General features: G+C 38.9%; 1 protein-coding gene across 1 annotated transcript in view; it reads right to left on the bottom strand.

Moving 5' to 3' along the window:
* Positions 1-23,255, bottom strand: part of SYT10 (synaptotagmin 10) — a 74,062-nt gene extending 50,807 nt beyond the window's left edge. Inside the window, exons 1-2 of the mRNA XM_060165142.1 lie at positions 23,105-23,255; positions 626-983 (exon numbers count right to left, since the gene is read on the bottom strand). Coding sequence (XP_060021125.1) covers positions 626-983; positions 23,105-23,255 — 509 coding nt within the window. The remainder of the gene's footprint in view (positions 1-625; positions 984-23,104) is intronic.
* Positions 23,256-24,016: the final 761 nt, after the last annotated feature.

The raw sequence follows: 24,016 nt of genomic DNA, 5'->3' as shown, positions 1-24,016 counted from the left end.
TTGATATTTATTTGTTGTTTTAAACTAAATTGAAAGACTGCAAATAGCAATGATCAAACAATGATATTTCAAAGTAAAAAGTCAATAAATAATAATCTCGGGCTTCCCTGGTGGCGCAGTGGTTGAGAGTCCGCCTGCCGATGTAGGGGACACGAGTTCGTGCCCCCGGTCTGGGAGGATCCCACATGCCGCGGAGCGGCTGGGCCCGTGAGCCATGGCCACTGAGCCTGGGCGTCTGGAGCCTGTGCTCTGCAACGTGAGAGGCCACAGCAGTGAGAGGCCCGTGTACCGCAAAAAAAAAAACAAAACAAAACTCTAATTAGATGATTTTAATGAAAGCTCAAATTCCAGTAAGCCCCTTTCATGGTACTGCTCTCTGTTTGGCTTCTTTGTCCTTAATTTCTGTCTCTTCATCCCTATTTATTCTGTCCTGCCAATTCCCTCCTTATTCTATTATCTGTTTCCTGTGTCTTTCTCATTCTCCTGTTTGTCTTTTCTTTTCTCCTTTCCCACCTCAGTTTTTCTCTTAGAAAATCACATACAACACACATACACACATACACACACACACACACACACACACACACACATCACAAATAGTTTTATATATTTGATCTTTCCTTACCGGGATGAAGATGTAGGCTCAGTAGTTTGTCTTTGCACACGTGCGTGTTTAATTAAATGTTCTGTTAAAGCAGTTTGGACTTCTGCTGGGATATCAGGGGAAGTGTGGCTGATTTTTATTGCAGGCTCAATAGCTTTTAGTGCTGGTTCTCCATTTTCTTTAACCTCTTTTTTCTCTTCAGTCTCAAAAACTTCAGTGGGAGCACTTGACATGCTCTGTGGAAGGGTATTGACATTGGAAGTCACAGGTTTGCTCTTCCAGCAAGGCCAGCACAACTTCCAGAAGACAAAAAGTGAAACAACCAACAAGGCCAGGCCACAAAAGCTGACAACAACTGCTAACAGGCTGACTGAAATATCTGGAAAAAATTACAATGTAAAGAAATATTAAGTCATTGATAGTGTATGTAATAGGGCAGCAACAGTGGGATAATTTGATATTATGGTTATTATTAATAGTTTGCTGATTTAGAGTTTCAAAAATTTACTTTTAAGTATCTTTGTAGGGAGGAAATATTAATAATTATGTTTGGAAATTCTCAAAGGAGACAAAAATTTCTTTCCCAGAAAGTTTCCAATTGTATACAAGAAAAGCATGATATGTACATATCATTTCCAAGTATAGTACAAACGTTCCAAGAGTTTGCAAAATGAAGGTTAGCTACATGCAACCTGCCTTGAAGTCATGAAGCTTAAGATGCTCTGAAACTGTATACAACTAGAAAGGCTTCTGTTTGCTTCATGTTGGATCTAAAGATGCAACCTTCTTACTCTCTAAGCAGGTAATGTTAAATATTTGTATAAACTGCTTTCTATGGTGTAAATGAGAATAACACATTACTAATAGAGAATGGGTGCACAATTATTTGTATTTTCAAACTCCATAGGTCCTTTCTAATAAGCTTTCATGCTCCTAATTTCTAAAGTCCAAAATTGGTTGATGATTTCTTATCTAAATATCTTTAAAATATTCTTATTTAACAATAATTACAAGGACTTCCCTGGTGGTGCAGTGGTTAAGAATCTGCCTGTCAATGCAGGGGACACGGGTTCAAGCCCTTGTCTGGGAAGATCCCACATGCCACAGAGCAACTAAGCTTGTGTGCTACAACTACTGAGACTGTGCTCTACAGCCCATGAGCCACAACTGCTGAGCCTGAGTGCCACAACTACTGAAGCTCTTGTTACTAGAGCCCATGCTCTGCAAGAAGAGAAGCCACCGCAATAAGAAGCCCATGCACTGCAATGAAGAGTAGCCCCCTCTCCCTGCAACTAGAGAAAGCCCATGCGCAATAATGAAGACCCCAATGCAGCCAAAAATAAGTAAATTAATTAATTTTTAAAATTAAAATAATTACAAAATTAATATATGCTTACTATGTAAAATAATTAAAAGGGATATAGTAAAAAAAAAAGTTAATGATTGTATAAATAAACAAATGGCAGAGAAGAAACAAATCTCTCATACAAAAGCATGCCAAAAAATTTATGTGGATATTCTGCCCTCAAGGAAGTGGAGCATAGCTCTCCACTCCTTAACTGTGGGATGCACAAAGTGACTTTCTCCTAAAGAGTACTTGTATGGAAAGGGGCAAAAACTATGTAACTTTACACAGAAGAAATCTGAAAAATACTAACCTCACCCAGGTGATCAAAGGGAACATCAACAGTGACAAATCATGTTAATACCCTTGATAGGATGTGATGAATATGGCACTTTATCTTTGTGGTCTTCCTCCCCAAACCAACAACCTGAATCTAATCATGAGAAAAACAGAAGACAAATTCCAGTAGAGGGACATTCTACAAAAAAACACCAATGTTGTCCAAAAAAAAGGAAGTCTGAGAAACTGTCATAACCCAGAGACTAAGGAGACATTACAACTAAATGCAATGTGGTATCCTAGATGGAATCCTGGAGTTAAAAAAAAAAAAAAAAGGACATTAGGTAAAAACTAAGGAAATCTGAATAAAGTATGGACTTTAGTTAACAGTGTATCAATATTAGTTCATCAACTGTAACAAATGTACCATACTGATGTAAAATGTTAATAATAGGAGAAACTGGGTGTGGGAAATATGGGAACTCTGTAGTATTTTCCTAAATTTTTCTGCACATCTACAATTGTTTTAAAAAGTAAAAGCATTAAAAAATGTTAAGAATATCCCCCTACCCACTTCCATTTTCACCTTCCTAAAATAACCAATGTTAGCAACCTGGTGTTATAGCACTCTTAAAGTTTGGAAGACCAAATAGATTTCCCATGAGGGAAATTTTTCTAGATTTAGATAACCTTATACTTTTCTTTTACAACTTTGTTTAGCATCAGTGCCAAATATGAAACCAATTTCTTTTGTTGCTTTGTTTTAAATAAAGATGTTAGAAATATGTTATATGCTTAATTGTGTCTGTCCCTCCATCCCCTCCAAATTCATAAGTTAAAGTCCTAAACCCCAGTACCTCAGAATGTGTATTTGGAGATAGAGGCTTTTAAATTAGTAATTAAGGCAAAATTAGGTCATATGGATGAGCCCTAACCCAATATAACTGGTGTCCTTATAAGAAGAGCAGATAAAGACAAAGACAGTCACAGAAGGAAGACCATGTGAAGACCCAGGGAGAAGGCAGCCATCGACAAGACAAAGAGAAGAGGACTCAGAAGAAATCAACCCTCCTGACACCTTTATCTCAGACTTCTAGCTTCCAAAACTCTGAGGAATAAGGTTCTGTCGTTTAAGCCACCCAGTCTGTAGTACTTGATTATGGCAGCCCTAGAAAACTAAAGAATAAATCCAATTTCCTTTAACCACCATTGTAAATCCAGGAGGTCCCACCCCTCCTACAAAGCAACCACTAACCCCAGTTTGGTGTGTGTCTGTCCAGCCCAAGCACTAATAAAAACAAATATCTCTTAAGTAACTATAAAATATAGAATTATTTAATACAATTTTTTAATATAAATGGCTACTGCATATTTCTTTATTCAGTTTGCTTTTTTTAAATTCAACAATACTTGAGGTCTAACTTCATGTCACAGCATTCCATAATACTTCATCATGATGGATATTTGGATTATGCCCACTGTTTGCTATTACAACATAGCTACAATGAGCATCCTTGTACTCTTGTCCCTGTGCATATTTGTGAATATTTATCTAAAGTAAATATCTAGAAATAGAACCACAGGGTCACATGTTATGCACATTATTTAGCTTTACTAGGTATTTCCAAAAAGAACCCCAGACTGACTAACAAAAAACATCATATAAGTTTACTAGTTCCTACAATTTCAGAGAAATATTGTTGTATTTTAATTTTCACTGACCTGATGGGGAAATGATAGGTTGTTTATTTCTCTGATTAGTGAGATAAAATGGTTCTGGTTAAACTCTCAATTTGTAGCTGATGGAAATCCATTAAGAAATTGAAATAATTCCAAGTTTTTATTGCTACTTAATTATAAGAATAAAAATTAATTTTGACATGCTATGATACATAGACACTAATATTTTCCTTTATTTTTCAATTGCTAGCTAAAGCTACATTGAATATATTTTCCATTTATATTCCATTGGTGAGGAATGTGTGATCATATTTTATATTTTGTAGTTTATTTTTACATTTTAAAATTATCCATTAGCACCATACCTTGAGGGAAAGAGAAAAATTATAAAATGAATGTGCTTCCTGATTATTAACTACAGTTTTAAAATGGAGGAAGCCAATGATGGCTTCATAACTTTCGTGTGTTTTCAGCTCCACTTACATTATATTTTTCTGGATATTTTAACTCAATTAACTTCTTCAGTGGTTAACTTCAACTCAGTTGGAGCCAAAGCCAAGATATAAGGAAACTGCAGGACAATGTGGGATAGAGGAAAGGACAGAAAGAGTTTTCAGTCTATAACTGAAAATGCCCCCTGTTTTTAGGTTCTTTGACCCAGTTTCAACTTGTGTGTGTGGGGGGGGTGGAATTCCCATACCACTAACAATTCTCTGGATACCAACTGGGTGTTCTTACAGTTCAACTCAATTCTGACACCTGCCTACCAGAGGTAGCATTAGATTCCATAGGTTAAGGGTTCAGTCCTGCATAACTGCCCCCCTCCCTTCCGATGCCAGTAGCAAATCCAAGTTGTTATCTGTAGTTTTCTGACCAACCGGCAAAAAATTGGAGGTTCCCACAACCCCTCCTTGGGTTTGATCAATTTGCCAGAGCAGCTTACAGAACTCAGGAAACTAATTTCTTTACCAGTTTACTATAAAAAGATATAAGGATATATTATAAAAGGATTACCAGTTTATTATAAAAGGATATAACTCAGAAATAGCCAGATGGAAGAGATCATAGGGCAAAGTATGGGGAAAGGGCATGGAAGCTCAGAGCACAATATTCTCAAATTTCTGCATGTACAACCCAGAAGCTCTCAAACCCCATCCTTCTTGGTTTTTATAGAGGCTTCATTACATTGGCATGATTGAGTAAATAATTGGCCACTGGTGACTGATTCAACCTCCAGCCCCTTTCCCTTCTCAGGAGGTCAGCAGGGGTGGGACTGAAAGTTCCAACCCTCTAATCACATGGTTGATTCTTCTGGAAAACAGCCCTCATCCTTAGGTGGGGTCCAAAAATCACCTCATTAACCTAAAAGACATGGCTCTCATCACTAAGGAAATTCTAAGGGTTTTGGGAGCTGTGAGCCAGGAACTGTGGAAGAAGACTAAATATATATGCACAATATCACATCTCCCTTCTCACTAATGTGGTTCATAAAATACTTCATCCAAACCAAGTCACTTTTGAAAGTGAAAGGCTGTACTATCAACTGTACCAGAGTAGTGGGAATCAAGTCATATTCTGGAAACTTAGTAAATGGTCATCTTACCTCTTTTAGCCTAACATCCTTCCAAATTACCCAATCTGGTCAAATCTAAACTTTGCATGGCATTCCACAGTGTCTTTGTGATTTGACCCCTGGCTATTGACCCAACTTCATTCTTCTGCCACTCTACTACCTATTCTCCTTCTCCTGACCACAAGTTACTCTCTCACGATTTTTGTTCGGGCTGTTTCAAATAGTTCCAGGGTGTTTTTTCCTCCTGTCTGGGTGCCTGGCAAATTTGTATTCATGCTTCAAAAACTAGATCCAGTAGTACCTCTTCCCTGAAGCTCTCTCTGCCTCCTCTGTCCCTAAGGGCCTTTAAAGCACACCCACTACCATAGCACTAGTAATAATTTATTGGCCTATAATCTTTTATCCCAAACACTTAGGACATGATGGTTTCAAAAATTATTTTCTTTTGGATATTGGAAAGGTAGTATGGTATACATTATCTGGGATAACATCTAGTAACCAAACACATTAATATATATGTAATGAAATATATGGATCAGTCACACTGAGTGGGATCACTGAAGACTGTAAGCAACTTAATGCCAATTTAGGTAACGTGTTGGTGCCAAATTGGACAATTTTTTAAAATTTTTATTTATTTTTGGCTGCTTTGGGTCTTCCTTGCTGCACACAGCCTTTTTCTAGTTGCGGTGAGGGGGGGCTACTCTTCGCAGCAGTGTGTGGGCTTCTCATTGCGGTGGCTTCTCTTGTTGCAGAGCTTGGGCTCTAGGCCCGTGGACTTCAGTAGTTGCAGCATGTGGGCTCAGTTGTTGTGGTGCACGGGCTCTGGGGTGCGCAAGCTTCAGTAATTGTGGCTTGTGAGCTCTAGAGCGCAGGCTCAGTAGTTGTGATGCACGGGCTTAGTTGGTCTGTGGCATGTGGGATCTTCCCTGACCAGGGATCGAACCTGTGTCCCCTGCATTGGCAGGCGGATTCTTAACCACCACGCCACCAGGGAAGTCCCCAGATTGGACAATTTGCAAAATAATTTTCAGGTTTCAGAGGTTTGGAGGTTTCATAATTGTGGACAAGGAATTGTGGATGTCTATTTATTTTGCTTCTCCAAATGCTCCCATCCTACCAATACACTTACTCCTTTTATTTACCTTTTTATTTTTAGTGTCTAGTATATATCACAAGGTCAAAAAATATTTATGGAGCTACTGAATACACATTTGGGGAATTATCTGAAAAGACACTCAAATGTCTGTGAACTTCAAGATGGCTAAAAGTTGAGTGATATGCAGGGAATATGTAGAAATTCTTATACTAGGAAAATAGTATAATATAACTTATACTGTGAAACCACTTAGACCTGGGTTAAAATGTCAACTCCACCACTGTGTGACTTTGGGCAAATTGTTTAGACATTAAGAGTCTCAGTAAAATGGGGGAGTTTATATTTATTTCATAGGAATGTTGTGAGTTTTATATAAGGAAATGTATGTAAATTATTTAGCATCATAATTTGCATAAGTGCAACAATAGGTTGCTACTATTGTCGACTATTTTTTTTCTTTAAACAAGAGTACCTAGGGGAAAAGAGGCATAGGTATGGATTGAGTATGGATTGAATGGTGATTCACAGATTAGTTAGAAGACAAACACATCTTCTAATGCTATTTAGTACTGAAAGGAGTGAATTTGCTTAGAATGGAGACCAAAATTTCTAAGTAAATATTAATGTTTCAGGAAGTTAATAAATAACATTCTATTTTCCTACTCAGTTGTGCTCAGAGAAACAGTTCAAGCAGGTAGCAATTAAAAAAAAAAAGTGAATATCAGCTTAGGTCCATTAGAAAGTGGATTTGCTAATATATCACCTTGAATTAACTAGACTAGCCCATACAGTCACAGTCCTGGCTGGACAACCACATGTGTTCCCCATGGGTACTTGACCCTATAAAATTTACTACACAAAGGAGTAGAGAATATTTGTTTCCTGAGGATATCAAGGTTATAACTCAAAGAAAAGGGGGAAACATGTAAGTCATTTCTTAGGGATGGGGTAGGCCAAGATTCCATGATTATCCTATTTGTAGCTCCTTCCATCCAGAAATGTAAAGCAAGGGGGGAAGAGATTTCCCCACAACAGCAAGAAGTGAAAGAAGCTGCATCAGTTAGAATTTTATTGAGAAAAATAAAACTAAAATTATAAAAAGAAGCTTATTGTATTACACACTTTTTACGTTGCTTATTATTGAAATTATGACTAATTATTAAAAGTATTTAAAAACAAAACCAATAGTTTAATTCTTAGGTCTTTATGACTTTTTTTTCAACAAAATTTGTTTAACAAGATAAAAAAAGAATCTGACTCTCAAAAGATTAAGGGAGGATCTGTGAGAATTTATAAAGTCATCAAAACATTTAAAATGAGTTTTTATGATTCAGTATTTGGCTATGACATGAAGGATGTTATGAGTTTGGACTTAGTTCAAATTCAAATAAGTAGTCCCAGGAACATTTTTTAAGTCAAGGTATGAAATGGTTGAATATATATATCAGAAATTACCTTCTGGCTAGGGAGAAGATAAGAGTGGAGGCCAGCTAGAAGATGAAAAAATAGTTAACAGATTATAGTAGTCATCCACATGAGAGATTATAGTGGTTCTGAACAAGGGTGGCTGAAATGGGAAACAGAGCACATTGGGAAATCAAGGCTCTAGTGAAAGAGTGTGAAGATTGAAGGACAAGAATGTGATTCACTGGGAGACAAACAGGTTGTTGAAGTGAGGAAGACAATGACTTCAGCTTCGGCTGTGCTGGGTTTGGAGTACATACCCAACATGCAAATAGAAATTTTGAGTAAGCTGTTGGTCACTGCAACTCAAGATAAAATTGAAGGACTTTCTTAAATAGTAGAATCTGAATCCATGAAAGAGAAGATAAAAGCCCCTTAACAGATTCCTGACGACACCGATAATAAAAGAAAGATAACTTTAAAGAAGAAAGAGCCTGCATAGAAGACTGGGAAAGAGTAGAAGTATGAAAAAAAATGAGGCCAATGTGCTTTCATAGAAGTTTAGAGAATATTTTAAGAAGTGGTAAACAGCATAAAAAGTTAAAGTAAGTTCAATTAAAACAAAGGTTGGTAAGTATCCATTAACTTTAACAAGTAGGTCTTTAGTGCATTCAAGGAGACTACTGAAGCAGAAACTGTTAAACAGATGAATGTGGTTTAATGAATGAATGGGAGTGAGGATGTGAATTCTGTGAGTGTAGATAGTTCCTTCAGGACATTGTATTTAGGGAAGAGGGAAACAGTAGCACATGGAATTGATGATGTTTGGATGTGCAATATTTTAGCATATTTTAATTATGGGAAGGAATCAGTAGACAAGAAGAGATAGAAAATTAAGCAGAATGAATAATTAATAGTAAAGTCTCATAAAAGGTGACCATGGGTGGAGTCTGAAGCAAAGGTGAAAAGATTGGATCATGTCTTCCTTTGTAAGAAAACAAGGATGGGCAGGAGACCTTCAAGATGGCAGAGGAATAAGACATGGAGATCACCTTCCTCTCCACAAATACATCAGAAACACATCTATATGTGGAACAACTCCTACAGAACACCTACTGAATGCTGGCAGAAGACCTCAGACTTCCCAAAAGGCAAGAAACTCCCTGCGTACCTGGGTAGGGCAAAAGAAAAAAGAAAAAACAGAGACAAAAGAATAGGGATGAGACCTGCACCTTGGGGAGGGAGCTGAGAAGGAGGAAAAGTTTCCACACACTAGGAAGGCCCTTCACTGGCGGAGACGGGGTGGTTGGTGGGGGGATCTTTGGAGCCACAGAGGAGAGCACAGAAACAGGGGTGCAGAGGGCAAAGCAGAGAGATCACCACACAGAGGATCACTGCCAACCAGTACTCACCAGCCAGAGAGGCTCCTCTGCTCACTTGCCGGGATGGGTGGGGGCTGGGAGATGAGGTTCCAGCTTTGGAAGTCAGATCCCAGGGAGAGGACTGGGGTTGCCTGTGTGAACACAGCCTGAAGGGGGCTAATGCACCACAGCTAGCCAGGAGGGAGTCTGGGGAAAAGTCTGCACCTGACCAAGAGGCAAGACACCATTGTTTCACGGTGCGCGAGGACAGGGGACTCAGAGCGCCACCTAAATGAGCTCCAGAGAAGGGCACGAGCTGCGGCTATCAGCGCAGACCCCAGAGATGGGCATGAAGATCTAAGGCTGCTGCAGCAGCCACCAAGAAGCCTGTGTGCAAGCACAGGTCACTATCTGCACCTCCCATCCTGGGAGCCTGTGCAGCCCACCACTGCCAGGGTCCCATGATCCAGGGACAACTTCCCCGGGAGAACACACAGTACACCTCAGGTTGTTGCAATATCACACTGGCCTCTGTCACCACAGGATTGCCCCGCATACTGTACCCCTCCTTCCCCCCAGCCTGAGTGAGCCAGAGCTCCCTAATCAGCTGCTCCTTTAACCCTGTCCTGTCTGGGCGGGAACAGATGCCCTCAGTCGACCTATACACAGAGGCAGGGCCAGTACAAAGCTGAACCCCAGGAGCTGTGCGAACAAAGAAGGCAAAGGGAAATTTCTCGCAGCAGCCTCAGGAGCAGCGGATTAAATCTCCACAATCAACTTGATGTACCTTGCATCTGTGGAATACCTGAATAGACAATGAACCATCCCAAAATTGAGGCGGTAGACTTTGGAAGCAACTGTAGACTTGGGGTTTGCTGTATGTGACTGACTGGTTCCCAGTTTTATGTTTATCTTAGTTTAGTATTTAGAGTTTATTATCATTGGTAGATTTGTTTAGTGATTTGGTTGCTCTCTTCCTTTTTAAAATTTATTTATTTTTTAAAAATATAGATATATATATTTAAAAATTTTTTTCTCTGTAAGTGTGTATGTGTATTCTTCTTTGTGTGATTTTGTCTGTATAGCTTTGCTTTTACCATTTGTCCTAGGGTTCTGTCTGTCAGTTTTTTCTTTTTTCTTTATTTTGTTTTTACTATTCTTTTTAGTGCTTGTTATCATTGGTGGATTTGTTTTTGGTTTGGTTTCTCTCTTCTTTCTTTCTCCCTTTATTTCCCTCTTTCATTCTCCCTTTTCTCCTCCCTTTCTTCCTCCCTTCCTTCCTTTCCCTTCCCTTCCCTTCTCTTCCCTTCCCTTCCCTTCCCTTCCCTCCCTCCCTCCCTCCCTCCTTTCTTTCTTGCTTTCTTTCCCCCTTTTCTTCTGAGCTGCATAGCTGACAGAGTCTTGGTGCTCTGGCAGGGTGTCAGGCCTGTGCCTCTGAGGTGGGACAGCTGAGTTCAAGACATTGGTCCACCAGAGACCTCCCAGATCCACATAATATCAAATAGCGAAAGCTCTCCCAGAGATAGCCATCTCAATGCTAAGGCTCCATTCAACAACCAGAAAGCTACAGTGCTAGACATTCTATGCCAAACAACTAGCAAGACAGGAACACAAAACCACCCATTAGCAGAGAGGTTGCCTTAAATCATAATAAGGTCACAAACACACCAAAACACACCAACAGACATGGTCCTGCCTATCAGAAACATAAGACACAGCCTCATCCACGAGAACACAGGCACTAGTCCCCTTCCCCAGGAAGCCTACACAGCCCACTGAAAACACCTTAGCCACTAGGGGCAGACACCAAAAACAACGGGAACTACAAACCTGCAGGCTGCAATAAGGGGACCCCAAACACAGTAAGGTAAGCACATGAGAAGACAGAGAAACACACAGCAGAAAAGGAGCAAGGTAAAAACCCACCAGACCAAACGAATGAAGAGGAAATGGGCAGTCTACCTGAAAAAGTATTGAGAGTAATTAGTAAAGAGGATCCAAAATCTTGGAAATGGAATGAAGAAAATACAAGAAACGTTTAACAAGGACCTAAAAGAACTAAAGAGCAAACAAACAATGATGAACAACACAATAAATGAAATTAAAAATTCTCTAGAAGGAAACAATAGCAGAATAACTGAGGCAGAAGAATGGATAAGTGACCTGGAAGATAAAATAGTGGAAATAATTACTGCAGAGCAGAATAAAGAAAATCAGAATGAAAAGAATTGGAGAGAGCCTCAGAGACCTCTGGGACAACACTAAATGCATCAACATTCCAATTATAGGGGTCCCAGAAGAAGAATAGAAAAAGAAAGGGACTGAGAAAATATTTAAAGAGATTATAGTTGAAAGCTTCCCTAATATGGGAAAGGAAATAGCCAATCAAGTGCAGGAAGCACAGAGAGTCCCATACATGATAAATGCAAGAAGAAATATGTCAAGACACATATTAATCAAACTATCAAAAATTAAATACAAAGAAAAAATATTAAAAGCCACAAGGGAAATACAACAAATAACATACAAGGGTATCCCCATAAGGTTAATGGCTGATTTTTCAGCAGAAAATCTGCAGGCCAGAAGGGAGTGGCAAGACATATTTAAAGTGATAAAAGGGAAGAAATTACAACCAGGATTACTCTACCCAGCAAGGATCTCATTCAGATTCGATGGACAAATTAAAAAACTTAGAGAAAAGCAAGATCTAATAGAATTCTGCATGACCATACCAGCTTTACAGCAAATGCTAAAGGAACTTCTCCAGGCAGGAAACACAAGAGAAGGAAAAGATCTACAATAACAAACCCAAAACAATTATGAAAATGGTAATAGGAACATACATATCGGTAACTACATTAAATGTAAGTGGATTAAATGCTCCCACCAATAGACATAGTCTGGCTGAATGGATACAAAAACAAGACCCATATATATGCTGTCTGTAGGAGACCCACTTCAGACCTAGGGATACATACAGACTGAAAGTGAGGGGATGGAAAAAGATATTCCATGAAAATGGAAATCAAAAGAAAGCTGGAGTAGCAGTATTCATATCAGACAAAATAGACTCTAAAATAAAGACTACTACAAGAGACAAACAAGGACACTAACTAATGAACAAGGGATCAATCCAAGAAGAAGATATAACAATGGTAAATATTTATGCAACCAACATAGGAGCACTTCAATACATAAGACAAATGCTAAGAGGCATAAAATGGGAAATCGACAGTAACACAATCATAGTAGGGGACTTTATCACCCCACTTTCACCAATGGACAGATCAATTAAAGTGAAAATAAATAAGGAAGCACAAACTTTAAAGGATACATTAAACAAGGCAAATCTAATTGATATTTATAGGATATTCCATCCAAAAACAACAGAATACAATTTCTTCTCAAGTGCTCATTGAACATTCTCCAGGATAGGTCATATCTTGGGTCACAAATCAAGTCTTGGTGAATTTAAGAAAACTGAAATTGTATCAAGTATCTTTTACGACCACAATGCTATGAGACTAGATATCAATTACAGGAAAAAAAATGGAAAAAATACAAACACATGGAGGCTAAACAATACACTACTTAATAACCAAGAGATCACTGAGGAAATCAAAGAGGAAATAAAAAAACCTAGAAACAAATGACTATGAAAACACAATGACACAAAACCTATGGAATTCAGCAAAAGCAGTTCTAAGAGGGAAGTTCATAGCAATACAATCCTACCTCAAGAAACAAGAAACATCTCAAACAAACAACCTAACCTTACACCTAAAGCAATTAGAGAAAGAAGAACAAAAAAAAACCCAAAATTAGCAGAAGGAAAGAAATCATAAAGATTAGATCAGAAATAAATGAAAAAGAAATGAAGGAAACAAGAGCAAAGATGAATAAAACTAAAAGCTGGTTCTGTGACAAGATAAACAAAACTGACAAACCATTAGCCAGACTCATCAAGGAAAAAAGGGAGAAGACTCAAAGCAATAGAATTAGAAATGAAAAAGGAGAAGTAACAACGGACACTACAGAAATACAAAGAAGCATGAGAGATTACTACAAGCAACTATATGTTAATGAAATGGACAACCTGGAAGAAATGGACAAATTCTTCAGAAAGCACAACCTTCCGAGACTGAACCAGGAAGAAATAGAAAATATAAACAGACCAATCAGAAGCACTGAAATTGAAACTGTGATTAAAAATCTTCCAACAAACAAAAGCCCAAGACGGATGACTTCACAGGTGAATTCTATCAAACGTTTAGAGAAGAGCTAACACCTGTCCTTCTCAAACTCTTCCAAAATATAACAGAGGGAGGAACACTCCCAAACTCATTCTACGAGGCCACCATCACACTGATACCAAAACCAGACAAAGATGTCACAGAAAAAGAAAACTACACAACAATATCACTGATGAACATAGATGCAAAACTCAACAAAATACTAGCAAACAGAATCCAACAGCACATTAAAAGGATCATACACCATGATCAATTGGGATTTATCCCAGGAATGCAAGGATTCTTCAATATGTGCAAATCAATCAATGTGATAAACCATATTAACAAGTTGAAGGAGAAAAATCATATGATCATCTCAATAGACACAGAAAAAGGTTTAGACAAAATTTAACCCCATTTATGATAAAAAATCCTCCAGAAAGTAGGCATAGAGGAAACTTACCTCAACATAATAAAGGCCATATATGACAAACCCAAAGCCAACATCGTTCTCAATGGTGAAAAACTGAAACCATTTCCTCTAAGATCAGGAACAAGACAAGGTTGTCCACCCTCACCACTATTATTCAACATAGTTTTGGAAGTTTTAGCTATAGCAATCAGAGAAGAAAAAGAAAGAAAAGGAATCCAAATCGGAAAAGAAGAGGTAAAGCTCTCACTGTGTGCAGGTGACATGATACTATACATAAAGTATTCGAAAGATGTCACCAGAAAACTATTAGAGCTAATCAATGAATTTGGTAAAGTAGTAGGATACAAAATTAATGCAAGGAAATCTCCTGCATTCCTATACACTAATAATGAAAAATCTGAAAGAGAAATTATGGAAACACTCCCATTTATCATTTCAACAGAAAGAACAAAATACCTAGGAATAAACCTACCTAAGGAGACAAAAGACCTGTATGCAGAAAACTATAAGACACTGCTGAAAGAAATTAAAGATGATACAAACAGATGGAGAGATATACCATGTTCTTGGAAGAATCAACATTGTGAAAATGACTATACTACCCAAAGCAATCTTCAGATTCAATGCAATCCCTATCAAACTACAAATGGCATTTTTCACAGAAGTGGAACAAAAAATTTCACAATTTGTATGGAAACACAAAAGGCCCCACATAGCCAAAGCAATCTTGAGAAAGAAGAATGGAGCTAGAGCAATCAGGCTCTCAGACTTCAGACTATACTACAATGCTACAGTAATCAAGACAGTATGGTACTGGCACAAAAACAGAAATATAGATCAATGGAACAGGATAGAAAGCCCAGAGATAAACCTACGGCCATATGGTCACCTTATCTTTGATAAAGGAGGCAAGAATATACAATGGAGAAAAGACAACCTCTTCAATAAATGGTGCTGGAAAAACTGGGCAGCTACATGTAAAAGAATGAAATTAGAACACTCCCTAACATCATACACAAAAATAAACTCCAAATGGATTAAAAACCTAAATGTAAGGCCAGAAAGTCTTAGCAGAAACATAGGCAGAACACTCTATGACATAAATCACAGGAAGATCATTTTTGACCCACCTCCTAGAGAAATGGAAATAAAAACAAAAATAAACAAATGGGACCTAATGAAACTTCAAAGCTTCTGCACAGCAAAGGAAACCATAAACAAGATGAAAAGACAACCCTCAGAATGGGAGAAAATATTTGCAAATGAAGCAACTGACAAAGGATGAATCTACAAAATTTATAAGCCGCTCATGCAGCTCAATATCAAAATCACAAACAACCCAACCCAAAAATGTGCAGAAGACCTAAACAGACATTTCTCCAAAGAAGATATACAGATTGCCAACAAACATATGAAAGAATGCTCAACATCATTAATCATTAGAGAAATGCAAATCAAAACTACAATGAGGTATCACCTCACACCAGTCAGTAAGGCCATCATCAAAAAATCTACAGACAGTAAATGCTGGAGAGGGTGTGGAGAAAAGTGCACTGTTGGTGGGAATGTAATTTGATACAGCCACTATGGAGAACATTATGGAGGTTCCTTAAAAATCTAATAATAGAACTACCACATGACCCAGCAATCCCACTACTGGGCATATACCCTGAGAAAACCATAATTCAAAAAGAGTCATGTACCACAATGTTCATTGCAGCTCTATTTACAATAGCCAGGACATGGAAGCAACCTAAGTGTCCATCGACAGATGAATGGATAAAGTGGATGTGGCACATATATACAATGGAATTTTACTCAGCCATAAAAAGAAACAAAATTGAGTTATTTGTAGTGAGGTGGATGAACCCAGAGACTGTCATACAGAATGAAGTAAGTCAGAAAGACAAAAATAAATACTGTATGCTAACACATAAATATGGACTCTAAAAAAAAAAAAGGTTCTAAAGAACCTAGGGGCAGGGCAGGAATAAAGATGCAGAGGTAGAGAATCGATTTGAGGATACGGGGATGGGGAAGGGTAAGCTGTGATGAAGTGAGAGGGTGGCATGGACTTATATAAAGTAACAAATCTAAAATAGATAGCTAGTGGGAAGCAGCCCTATAGCACAGGGAGATCAGCTCGGTGCTTTGTGACCACCTAGAGGGGTGCGATAAGAAATGTGAGAGGGAGACGCAAGAGGGAGGAGATATGGGGATATATGTATATGTATAGCTGATTCACTTTGTTATAAAGCAGAAACTAACACACCATTGTAAAGCGATTATACTCCAATAGAGATGTTAAAAAAAGAAAAGAAAAGGAGGATGGTTCTGGAATCAGGTAAGTTTATAGGTATAGGCAGGAAGACAAGGGAATTCTTTTTTGTAAGTACAATTTTCTCTGCAAAATAGGAGTTAGGGTCAACTGCCAGTTATTTTGGGATACTGGGGAATAATTTGGAATATTTAAACAGAGTGCGGAAAATCTGATATATGAACTTTAGAGAACAGGAGAAAATTGAATAGGAAAACAAAGGATGTCTGGTCAGAATTGAGGGTTCTTTTGAAATTGGAGACTAAGAGTGATACTTGTCTGCCTGGTTTTAAAACCTCCTAAATATTGTTTCTTTGGTGTAGGAATAGAGAAGCAGATGAATTTATCCATGAATGAGCGCCCCCTACCCTCCCAGGAGAATGTGATAAACCTCAAAGGAGAAAATGATTGCGATGATGAAATGATGTATCGTAAGTATGATGCAATATTTGTTGACAGGGAATTCACACAGAGGTAGAAAACTGAATGGAGTTTCCAAATGAGAAAGGTAAAAGCATAGGAGCTCTTCATTGGGGCTCAGAATATTTGAATTTATAATTCTAAAATAGTATTGTTTAACATAATGACTAGTGTTTGAGCATGATCATAAAAGAAATGAGGTAAGGTGGAGAGGAGGAGAAGATCACTGGAGCAAAGGGGCCAACCATTCTGAGGCCAGGGTGATGAATATGAATGGTTTGCCTTCACACAGACTTTGAAATTGCCCATTTTAATGAGCAAGCTTGATGAGTAGGATCTCTCTAGCTCAAAATTTTAATGTCTCTGGATAATTGAAAAGAATCCATTATATGCCATTCACCCAATTAGATCTTGGTAAAATTAGAGTAAATGAAATTTCAAAAATTAGATTAGACTCAAAGATAATTAGGTTTAAAATTGCTCAAACTCTGATTTGACTACATACATATGCATAACTATTGCTTCCACCGATATGTATCTACTTATCTATCTGTCTGGTTGGCTGACTCTATATCTCTGACTGATTTGTAAAGATCAAAGATCTTACTGTTTTATCATGTCTTAATATCTCAAAATAAAGTGACATTGTTATGAAAAAAACAGGAAAGACCACCCTCATCAGAAAATAGAATAAGCCAAAAAATGCTAATTCCTCAGAATCTTTTAGTAAAACAGAACTTTGCTAAAGTCTAACATTTGCATGGTCTTAATTACTATGGATTGTAAATACTGTTAGGTCTAATTACCTATTAACCATGCAGATGGCTACGATGCAGAAAAGCATAGGCCAATTTGTATGCTCTCAATTCCAATTACTACTGCCTTAGTTGATAATCTTATCTGTGTCTTTCTGCATCATTTTTTTTAATTTTAAAATTCTAGTTTTTTAATTTCTCAAAATGTACAAAGAAGTAATTTCTCAATTAATCAGAAATTATAATTTCTTGTATATTCCAAGTCTTTTGTTTCTTTGGTTGTCCTCATTTTTGCCTGATGACAGACCATGTTTATGGCAACATTCTGCAGAGAACAAGAGGTAATAAAACTCAAACCAACAACTCTTATTCAGAGAAAGCTGAGGAAAGCTGCCTCTAAAATGAAAATTTGGAATTATCTTTGAAGTTAACTTATTTATACTCTTCATATGGTGTTATTATTATAATGGGGCATAATTCTGATTTCTACAATAAGGGACCAAAAAAACACTGACTTAAACAAGATAGAAGTTTATTTCTCTCTCATTTAATTAATTGGCTCAGCATAAGAAAGCAGGGCAAATACATCAGCTTCAGGTGTTTGGAATCCTGGTTTCTTCCATATTTTTGCTTTTCTATTCACAGGCTTTTGCTTTCTCCTTAAAGTCCAAGATGGCAAGCTTAATGTCTACGTTCCACGCAGCTGGATGAAGAATAACAAGCTTGTTACAATTGCTAATAGCCATTAAGTAAGTGTGTCATAGTTTTCTCTGTGTATGTGCTAAAGCAAATACATCAGCATCGGAAGTCGCAGAATGAGTCTAAATTGGCTTGGAAGAAAATACTGGAGAAAATAGTGAAACAGACCCGTAACCCTCATAAGCCAAACTTTTGTTGGGTCAGATGAGTTTGGCAACATTGCCAACATTCGACATAACTGTACAGCTAGCTTTAGAGCACAACAACACTAGATTTTATATCTTATGAATTCCTGCGTGGAAAAAAGTGCATCATTACTAGTCTTGACAGCATTCTTGATGGCAAGGAGTCCAATAATGAGAGGATAAACAAAGGTATCACCAATTCTCAATCAAAAAGCCATTCAGAAGAATCAGACTCAAAACTTTAATTTTTAAATTATTTTAACCTATATGTCTTTTATACTTTCCTTTTTATATTTGTACAAGAGTGATATATGATATTAAAAATTCATGTCTAACTTTTAGAAGTTTTTCCATAAGTATAAAATAAAAAATTCTATGTGATAAGAAAGCATAATTTAATTTGCATCCTTCTTTTTCCTTTTTTGGTATCATATAAAATAATGTTGTGTCTTGTAATCAATAGCATCTTAGATTCAATAAAATATGGTATCAAGTATAGTACCAAATATCGTATTAAATTAGCCAAATTTATTGGCTAATTTGTTGACAGGGAATTCACACAGAGGTAGAAAATTGAATGGAGTTTCCAAATGAGAAATCTTTACATATATTTGTAATTGAGTAAATGATTTATAAATGATTTATAAGCTGTGATTGTATATTAATTCTACATTTACATTAACTTGAACAACTGTGCACAACATTTAATTAATGGTACCAGTACCATTCTTATTAGTCAAGTAACTTCAGTGAAAGTGTTTGCCATATAAATACCTACTTGCTCCCACATCTAAGAAATTGAAGAACACACATATGAATTTAGAATAATTTGTTTAAATGTTTATTTTAGAATTTTTACTACTAAATTGAAAGTGTAAAAGTGAAAATTTATAACATTAATGAATTAAATGTTTATTTAAAATATTTAAATTATGGTTAGGTCTATACAGTTGTGATGCAACTATGAGCTTAAGTGGGTTTGATTAGCTGCATTTATGAGGTCTGCTTTTCAAGCAACAAAGTTTCCTAAAACCTCATAGGGATTTGGATATGGAGAAGCAATTAAAGACTGACCAGAAATGAACTCAAATGAAGTTCAAAAACTCTTATGTATATTCAATTACAGTATGTATGAAAAATCACATTTAAGGCCAATATATTGTTTTGTATTTTCCCTAAGCATTATAGCATTAAGTCCTATTATATCAATAAATTAATGAATTTAGTGGGTGATCTATCTATTTAGGGGGACAGGGAGAATCAGTGGCAAGAAGACTGCAAAAATCTGATTTTCTAAAAAAATAGCACATGATGAACTTTCCAGTGTACTAGTAATGTTGGCATCAATAATGTCTCTAAAAAAACTATTCCAAAAGAGTAAATTAACTAGTGTTGCCATCTGCAGTTAAGTTTTTGTAAAGTTTACTAAAATATGGGATCTGTCAACTTAATTGCTTGATCCTCAAGTCAATAACACTGCTGCTGCTTCTGCTACTGCTGTAGTAGTAAATGGTAAAGAGAATGGTGAAGCTGCTCCTTACTGGCATTAAAGAAAACATTAGGAGAATATCTTATTTATATATATGATTCATGACTTCTTTAAGGTAGAATAACTTTAGGATTACAGTCAACCCTCTGTATCCATGTTCCATATCCATGGGATCAAGCAACCACAGGTTGAAAATATTTTTTAAAAAAAGAAAAATTCCAGGAAGTTCAAAAAACCAAAACTTGAATTTGTTACACAGGCTACTATTTACATTATGTTTACATTGTATTTACAACTATTTACATAATCATTTACATTGATTTAGGTATTAAAAGTAATCTAGAGATGATATAAAGTATATGGGAGGAAGCGCTGTAGGTTACATGCAAATACTACATCATTTTATATAAGGAACTTGAGCATCACAAATTTTGTTATCTGTGGGGGCTCCTAGAACAAATCCCCCATGGAGACCAAAGGAGGACTACACCTGCACTTCTCTGCCTTTACACTTATATGAAGGAATCTAAAAATATACACAATCTGGAAGCTTGCAATTGTCACTGCAACCTTAGAATACCTGACACCATCTGGGCAGTGCTGAAAGTAAAAAACCACTGTACCATTCAATGTCCATGTCCTCCTACCAATAATGTGTTTCTCTTTAAACAAACAGTGAGTAGAAGGCTCGCCTACTGTAAGTGTGTTTACGTAGGGATCTTTAATAAAGGACACAAGTACGTAAGTTATAAGAAAGTTTACTTTAAAGAACAAAGTGAAGCTGAGTGGCTAATTAATATAGTTAAAGACTTGGTAAATAATCTTTGATCCGTTTCATAGATATATATTGGTATTGGGAGTATATTTGCAGATTAAAGTATTGTACTTCTAATTGTTGCATAGATTTACAAATAGAAAATGTAAAGCAATCTTGTGAATCTTTATATCTCATACACAACCTAGTAGGATGTCTTTTCTAGTGACAGCCATTGAACAAATATTCATATATTAAATTGAATACCCCATTTGAATAGTACATATTTTCCCCTAAGGGCAGAAAAATATCCATGTAATTGTTTTAGACTATGTTTTGTCCACTTTTTGTTCCCAGGGGAAAGTCCAAAAGGAATTAGGATTACAACTACTTCTTGTAGTGCTTAGGACGGGCTCAGAACCCTTTCTACAATTCATATACTGTGCTTTACCTTAAGCTGATAATTGTGTATTTATAAAGATTTAAGAGCTAGTTTGTTTTCCAACCTTCAAATTTTCCTCATTATCAATCAATTTGAGACCCAGGAAACCACTATTTTGTGTATGATCACAAGGGGTAGTGGTGGGGTGGTGGTGGAAATCAGTAGTTTTATCCACAGTATCAAATGCTAAATGACCAAAGTACAGATCTTTAAACTTAAATACTCTCATTTCTTTCACTTCACCTCCTTCTCTTAGTCTTATCTTTAGCAAGTGTATCATCAAAGACATTTCAGAGCAACTTATCCATTCACCACACAGGATTTTAAGTTCACTCTATTTTGAGTGTTTATCTCATGCTTAGCTACCATACACAAGACAAGCATATACACAATGTTCACCCAGTGCCTTCCAATAGTAGTTGAGTTTCATACATTCCTAGCAATTTAACACCTGATGAACAAATGGAAGACTCTGTTGTGTTTATAAAAATTCACAAAATGTCTACGTTTCCAGAATATGTACCGAAGCAATTAAGTATCATTCCGCTCCAGGGTCCAAATAGCAACAACTCCTCAGGTTCTGCCAAGTGCATACAGAAGCCTCTCGTGGTTCCTATTGCCAAGATCAGAGAATTTTAAGAGTGCAAATATTCCACTTAAATAATGGTAGGCGAAGACTAAACCACATCTCTCCTCCACCTCCATCCCCTCTCCCTTTGTCTTTGGTGGTAGTGGATGAGGGGATCACTAACCGTGCCCTCTTTGCCTCCTCCCCAGCACAGAGCTCTCCACCGTCACGTTCCACACTGAGCTACGGTCCAGCTCTTACCTGTTGCCTTGGTTACCCTCAACCCACGAAGCCCTGTCAGGTGACTAAAATGACGGGAAAGTAAGGGGAAAGAAACAAGACCCTACAGAAGGAATGATAACCTTCCAGCCCGATGACGAAAATCCCCAACCAGTGTTCTTCTCCCAAAGCAACAACTGACCCTCTCACAAGGGACTCTTAAAGCCACGCGGCCAGCAACTCCCGGAATCCATCTCGCCCGCGTCAACAGCACAACAGGCTGCACATAGCGCAGGTCGTAAAAAACCCTTTCCCCCAAGCATGACCAAAACAGTGGCTCTGATACGCTCCCCACACCCCTTTGAGAAAAATCTGTCACCTGAGACTTCTTTCCACCTCCAGATTTCTGAAGGTCGATGTGTTTCCTCCACCCCACCCCGTTTTTTCCCCCAAGTTTCTTGAAGGAGCAGAGAGGGTGCCTGTGTTGGGGGGTATATGAGCACATGTGTAGAAAGGATTTATAACCCTTTGCCTCTGTTCCACGTAAATCTGTATGTGCGCTGAGCCTTACCTGTCGCGTCAAAAATGGGATCCATAATCCCTGCTGTTGGGCCAACGTTGTCAAGAAGCCCTATAAAGTCATATGTATTAAAGGGCTTTGCACACTGTCAAATGCTAGACAGCTTGCGGCCGCGGGTTATCCCTGCAGGGATCCTTTCTGCTCTCGGGGGCCAAGGCAGCCCCATTTCCAACGCGGCTCTTTGCGTCCACGCCCGGATTCTTCCGCCTGGCCCCCTCCCCAAGCCGCGACCCACCACCCACGGGACAAGCTAGGGCAACCAGAGTCCGGGTGGCGAATGGCCCCCGAGGGCAGCGCTCGGCTAATGGTCGGACGCCGCCGCTCGCGCTCGCCCCTCCACTCCGGGAGGGAGATCGGAGGCGTGGGAAAGCTCAGAGAGAGGGGGTGCAGGCGCCTGGGAGCGAGAGACGGCGCCGGCGGGTATGGAGTGGACCAGAGAAGTGGAAGAAGCCGGGCAGATGGAGGCGAGGAGACAAAACCCGAAGAGTCCACGCTGGAAGTCACCAGGAGCTGACCAGAAGGAAGGAGAGAGGTAGGATAGGAAAGCGCGGCGTCCCAAAGATGCGCCGGCGCCGCACTGAAGGCTCAGGACCCGGGAGCTTAGAGCCGAGAGGACGCGGGTCCCAGACGACTGGGAGGTCGCGAGCGGAGCCCTCCCCCAATTACCTGTGCTACTTCCGCCCTGGCTGCCCCTGTCCGTGGGGAAGATGCTCGAGCATTTCTCCCACTCCACCTGGCCCGCGAAGCACAGCTCGGTGACGATATGCAGCGCCTTCTGGCACAGGCTGCTCACTCCGTCCTCCTTTTGGAAACTCATCGTTTGGCCTTGTTTCCCCCAATTAGCCGTCCTTTCCCCTTCCCGTTACCTCTGTGCTGGCCCCTCTAGCGCCGTAAACCATAACCGGCCCTCGAGGACTTTGGCCGGAGAGCGCGCAGCTAAAAGGCGGCAATTTAGGAGCCCCATGTTGGCCCCATGGCGGGAGCGGAGGGCTCGGGAGAAGGGGGAGAGGCTGGGGCGGTAATCGGGGCGAGGCGGAGGCGGCAGCGGCGGCTGCGAGGTTTTTGCCAACTCTCACGCGGCGCGAAGGAGCCCAAGCGAGCTGGAGAGAGACCCAGCATGGAGTGCGGAGGGGAGGGGGCGGGGGACGTAAAAAAACTAAAGCCCTCGACTGCTGCAGCGCTTGTGTTTCTGGCGGGTGCCTGACGGGGGCGCTTCCAATAGCAGCCTGGCGCCGGCCCGGTGACCCCCAATAGAACGCGCCGTCCCCCTTCTTTAGTCCCCGGGGGAAGGGGGAGACCATGGGGGAGGGGCGGCCCGGCTCCCCTGCTGGGTCGTCCTGCGGAGGCTGGGGATGCTCTTCTAGGGGCACAGGAGGGCGAGAAATCTTGGTTTTCTCTGTACCTTTTTCAGCCTCCGTACCCCAATCCCCTCTTCTCTTCAACGTGACTACGGATGTGTTCTATCCGGTTCTACTTTTCTGAAAAGTCATTACAACTGAAAACAAACTGAAAAAGTTAAATTGAAAAAACGAGTAGATGAGTAATAAAACTAGATGTCTATAGAAAGAAGACATCCCA

The sequence above is a fragment of the Lagenorhynchus albirostris genome, chromosome 11 (genome assembly GCF_949774975.1).
Source record: "Lagenorhynchus albirostris chromosome 11, mLagAlb1.1, whole genome shotgun sequence".
NCBI lineage: Eukaryota > Metazoa > Chordata > Mammalia > Artiodactyla > Delphinidae > Lagenorhynchus > Lagenorhynchus albirostris.
This window is presented reverse-complemented; position numbering and strand designations above follow the sequence as displayed.